The 4,419-nt window shown below is 41.1% G+C and overlaps 2 protein-coding genes across 2 annotated transcripts in view; both read left to right on the top strand.

Annotated features, from left to right (window-relative positions):
* The first annotated feature begins 18 nt into the window (after nt 1–18).
* On the top strand, nt 19–2,745 carry LOC102197622 (protocadherin gamma-A2-like). Its single transcript, XM_013907795.1, has 2 exons — nt 19–99; nt 1,396–2,745. Exons 1-2 carry the CDS (start codon nt 19–21, stop codon nt 2,743–2,745), a joined length of 1,431 nt encoding a protein of 476 aa, XP_013763249.1.
* A 379-nt stretch (nt 2,746–3,124) lies between these two features.
* Nucleotides 3,125–4,419, top strand: part of LOC102197341 (protocadherin gamma-B7-like) — a gene marked incomplete at its 3' end in the record, with an annotated part of 3,164 nt that continues 1,869 nt past the window's right edge. The window contains exon 1 of the mRNA XM_005723239.1: nt 3,125–4,418. Coding sequence (XP_005723296.1) covers nt 3,128–4,418 — 1,291 coding nt within the window. The remainder of the gene's footprint in view (nt 4,419) is intronic.

The following is a 4,419-nucleotide window of genomic DNA, read 5'->3' as shown; positions in this document are numbered from 1 at the left end:
AGTCAGAACGTGCTGATAATGGACCCCAGTTCTACAGGAACGATGCAGCGGATACAGAGTGAAAAGAGCATCCTGGATGAACCAGACTCTCCTCTCGAGGTCAGTTATAAATCTGGTTTCACGGCATGTTAAGGTATTTTAAAAGTTCATAGATTATATATAATATACATTTTCAATCATTGATGGTTTAAGATAACTGCAAAGGTACATTGCCTATTTATTTATTAATTCAGTGCATTAAACATTGAGCACATTTTCAGTGGGCAATCTGGTTTTCCCTGAAAGAGTTTTTCTAATGCAGCTGTTACGATTTCCATATAAAATATTGTTAGATTATCTCTTTAAAAACTTCTGACTGAGAAATTTCATTTGTCCCTTCATCGGCAACAATGTTTCATGCACCGATTTCTTGCTCTTCCGTGACAACAGGCTGAATCATCACCTCACTTTTTTTTAAGTAATCACTTCAATGTCTTAATAGATAGTACGATTTCCCCAAAGAACAGAATTAGTTTTGCCTGATTTTGCACATTCATTATCTCCTCACGAATGCACGGTAAATCATTTTATAAATCATTCCCATCGATTGGCACGTCATCATTTCAGCACCAAGAACAGCGATATTATTAAACTTTCTTTTGTCCTTCCCATGCCCAATTATATTTTTAGTGAGGTACTTATACATTTTAACGTACGTTTATTCTTGTTGTAGTTTTTTGTGAAAATGTACTTCTTGCAGTAATTGACAGGGTGCTTTGACTGATTTTTTGATTATAAAGGAGAAAAAAAAGAACAAAATAGAAATACATTTGAACCGTAAACTGTGTTGTAGTGTGCAATCGACGATTACAACGTGGATTGTGTTGTTTCTCTCCAGCTCTCTCTGTCTCTGTCTCTGTCTTTCTCTTTCTCTCTCTCTCCCTCACTCTCTCGCTCTCTCGCTTCAATTTCTTGTATTATTTACTTAAAATCTTACTTGTTACACTTAGCTAACAGCAAGTCTTTTGAACAGTGTAATTTAGGGAGCTGTTGTGCAGTTTTCTGTTATGAACTCTTAGGGCCGCTGTTGACCAGAGTTTTGACGGATGGGAGCAGGGTTATAGCAGCTGAGTACCTCCCATATACGCCCGCATAACGAGGACGGGGTATTACGAGAACGATCAGGCATTCTCGATCCGCAGAATTTCAGATTAAAAATACGACGATTTAAGACTATTCGATGTACAGAGGACTGTAAAGCTACAAGACTGACGTCTGACTTTGGAACTCCTTTCACTCAGCTGGATGCATGTTCGCGTTGTGGAGCATCGTTGATAAAATCCTAGGGTAGGACAATGAAAGGGCCTGCGCTGTTGTGTTTTGCTCTCCTTTCCTTTGGCTCGGTAACTGGACAAGTCAGCTATACAATACCGGAGGAAATCTACAGTCACTGAGAATTCACCTAAAGGAACAGTTGTTGCTACTGTTACAGCGTCAGACGCAGAGCAAGGTTCGAACAGTAAAATAACATATTCAATCACAAACAAAGTGGATGACGTCAGGAAAGTCTTTAACATAAACAAGGAGAACGGCGAAGTGACTTTAATTGGGAATACTGACTTCGAGGATTCACGAGGTTTTCAGTTAAGTTTACGTGCTAGTGATGTTGGAGGACTAACAGATTCCTGTAAACTGATTGTTGATGTTCTGGATTTAAATGACAACAAACCTGAAATCAACATAATGTCTAAGTCGACTGTGATTTCGGAGGATGCTAAACTCAATACAGTTGTTACAATGATAAACGTTGAAGACAGGGACACTGGAGAAAGAGGGAATGTTCAATGTTCAGTTAGTGATAGTGTACCTTTCATTTTGAAATCATCAACAAATCACTTCTATACCTTAGTAACAGACAGTGATTTAGACAGAGAGAGAGCCTCTGAGTATAACATCACTGTGACCTGCTCTGATGATGGAGTGCCCTCCCTCTCCAGCAGCGTCACTCTCACCTTACAGATTTCAGACGTTAATGATAACGCACCTGTCTTTGAGAGGAGCTCATATGAGGCCTACATTGTAGAAAACAACACACCAGGTCTCTCTATATTTACAGTCAAAGCCTCAGACGCTGACTGGAACCAGAATGCCCGTGTTTCTTACATACTGGAGGACTCCTCCGTTAACGGCGTGCCAGTCTCCTCATATGTGTCTGTTAGTGCTGATAGTGGAGTCATCCATGCAGTGCGCTCTTTGGATTACGAGCAGATCAAAGATTTCCACTTCCGCGTAAAAGCGCAGGATGGAGGCTCTCCTCCACTCAGCAGCAACGTGACTGTGAAAATAATGATCCGGGACCAGAACGATAACCCCCCTCAGGTTCTGTACCCAGTCCAGACTGGTGGCTCTCTGGTGGCTGAAATGGTGCCTCGTTCAGCAGATGTGGGCTATCTGGTGACTAAAGTGGTGGCTGTTGATGTGGACTCTGGACAGAATGCCTGGCTCTCCTATAAACTGCAGAAAGCCACAGACAGGGCGCTGTTTGAAGTGGGCTTACAGAATGGAGAAATCAGAACTATCCGCCAAGTCACTGATAAAGATGCTGTCAAGCAAAGACTGACTGTTATAGTGGAGGACAACGGGCAGCCCTCTCGTTCAGAGAGAGAGAGAGAGAGAGAGAGAGAGCAGCCCAAGGTTAAAGTTACTTTAAAAATGTCTCTAAACCAACCTTCCAGAGGCGTGAATATGATCCGTATTATTTGGTAATGGATTTCCGTGTGCGTTTTCAGTATAAATATTACCATTTGACTTGGTATTTTTGTGACTTATTTTAAAAAGAAAAAACCTTCATGTTGGCTGTCTGCAGTTTTCTAAGGTGAACTCTTAGGGCCGCTGTTGACTAAATTGTCAACAGCCGAGTAGGGTTATAACAGCAACTCCCTCGTAACGTCGGTATAGCGAAGAAAGAACAGAACGACAAAGGACGGCCTCGAGATATACACAGTATTTGGATGCAAAGGACATCGACCGTTTTAGTACATTTTCTCATGTGTGGATGATAAACGTGCGAAATTGAAGTTTGACGTTTAAAGCGTGATTTGTAGGATATTATCACAGTGAACATCCATTGGCAAAATCGCATAAAACAATGGCAAGGCAAGTACTCCTGTTTATCTCTCTTCTCGCCGTCGGCTCGGTGCTCGGACAAGTGAGCTATACAATACCAGAGGAAATGACTAAAGGATCGTTAGTTGGTAATATAGCACAAGACTTGGGTTTACAAATCAAACGGTTGACTTCAGGTAAGGCTCGGATTTATGCTCGAGACACCGATCAGTACGTCGAGCTGAACAGAGAAAGAGGAGTCCTCCTCGTTAAAGAAAGGATCGACAGAGAGGCGCTGTGCAAACAGACGACGCCGTGTGCTCTACATTTTCAGATCATTTTGGAGAATCCGATGGAATTTTATACGGTTACAGTGCAGATCACAGATATCAATGACAATGCACCTACTTTTAAAAAAACTAAAATCATTTTCAAAATTAGCGAAACGGCGCTCATCGGGGCAAAATTTGTTCTGGAAAGGGCTGTGGATCTGGATGTTGAAATGAATAGTGTTCAGTCATATGAGTTAAAACCAAGTGACAATTTTGCTCTCAAACTGCACAGCAACTCTGATGGAAATAAAAATGTTGAGATGGTACTACAGAAACCTTTGGACAGAGAGAAACAAGAGCAGATATCCCTCGTGTTAACAGCTGTAGATGGAGGGGAGCCACAGATGTCAGGAACAATGCAGATTCTCATTACAGTTTTAGACGCTAATGATAATGCTCCGGTTTTTACACAGCAAACATACAAAGCTACAGTCACTGAGAATTCACTTAAAGGAACAATTGTTGCTACTGTTACAGCGTCAGACGCAGATCAAGGTTCGAATAGTAAAATAACATATTCAATCACAAATGCAGCAGATGATGACACCAGAATATTTGAGATTAATGAGGAAAACGGGAATGTTGTATTAATTGGAATAATTGACTATGAAAAGTCAAGAAACTATCAAATAAATTTACTTGCTAGTGATGATGGTGGACTCACGGATTCGTGCAAATTAATTGTCGATGTGCAAGATGTAAACGACAACAAACCTGAAATCAACATAATGTCGAAGTCAGCTGTGATATCAGAGGATGCTAATCTCAACACAGTAGTTACGATGATAAACATTGAAGACAAGGACTCGGGGGAAAACGGAAAAGTGCAGTGTTTTATGAGTGATAACGTACCTTTCGAATTAAGAGCATCTTCAAATAATTTCTATACCTTAGTAACAGACAGTGATTTAGACAGAGAGAGAGCCTCTGAGTATAACATCACTGTGACCTGCTCTGATGAGGGAGTGCCCTCCCTCTCCAGCAGCGTCACTCTCACCTTACA

The sequence above is a fragment of the Pundamilia nyererei genome, unplaced genomic scaffold, assembly GCF_000239375.1.
Source record: "Pundamilia nyererei isolate P.nyererei 1_Seehausen unplaced genomic scaffold, PunNye1.0 scaffold00008, whole genome shotgun sequence".
In the NCBI taxonomy this organism is placed as follows: Eukaryota; Metazoa; Chordata; class Actinopteri; order Cichliformes; family Cichlidae; genus Pundamilia; species Pundamilia nyererei.
This window is presented reverse-complemented; position numbering and strand designations above follow the sequence as displayed.

Excerpts from the sequence above, each read along its gene's own strand:
- LOC102197622 (XM_013907795.1), top strand. The coding sequence starts at position 19 with ATGGACCCCAGTTCTACAGGAACGATGCAGCGGATACAGAGTGAAAAG. Across the intron at positions 100-1,395 it reads AACCAGACTCTCCTCTCGAG|TCAGCTATACAATACCGGAG; the intron begins GTCAGTTATAAA and ends TAACTGGACAAG.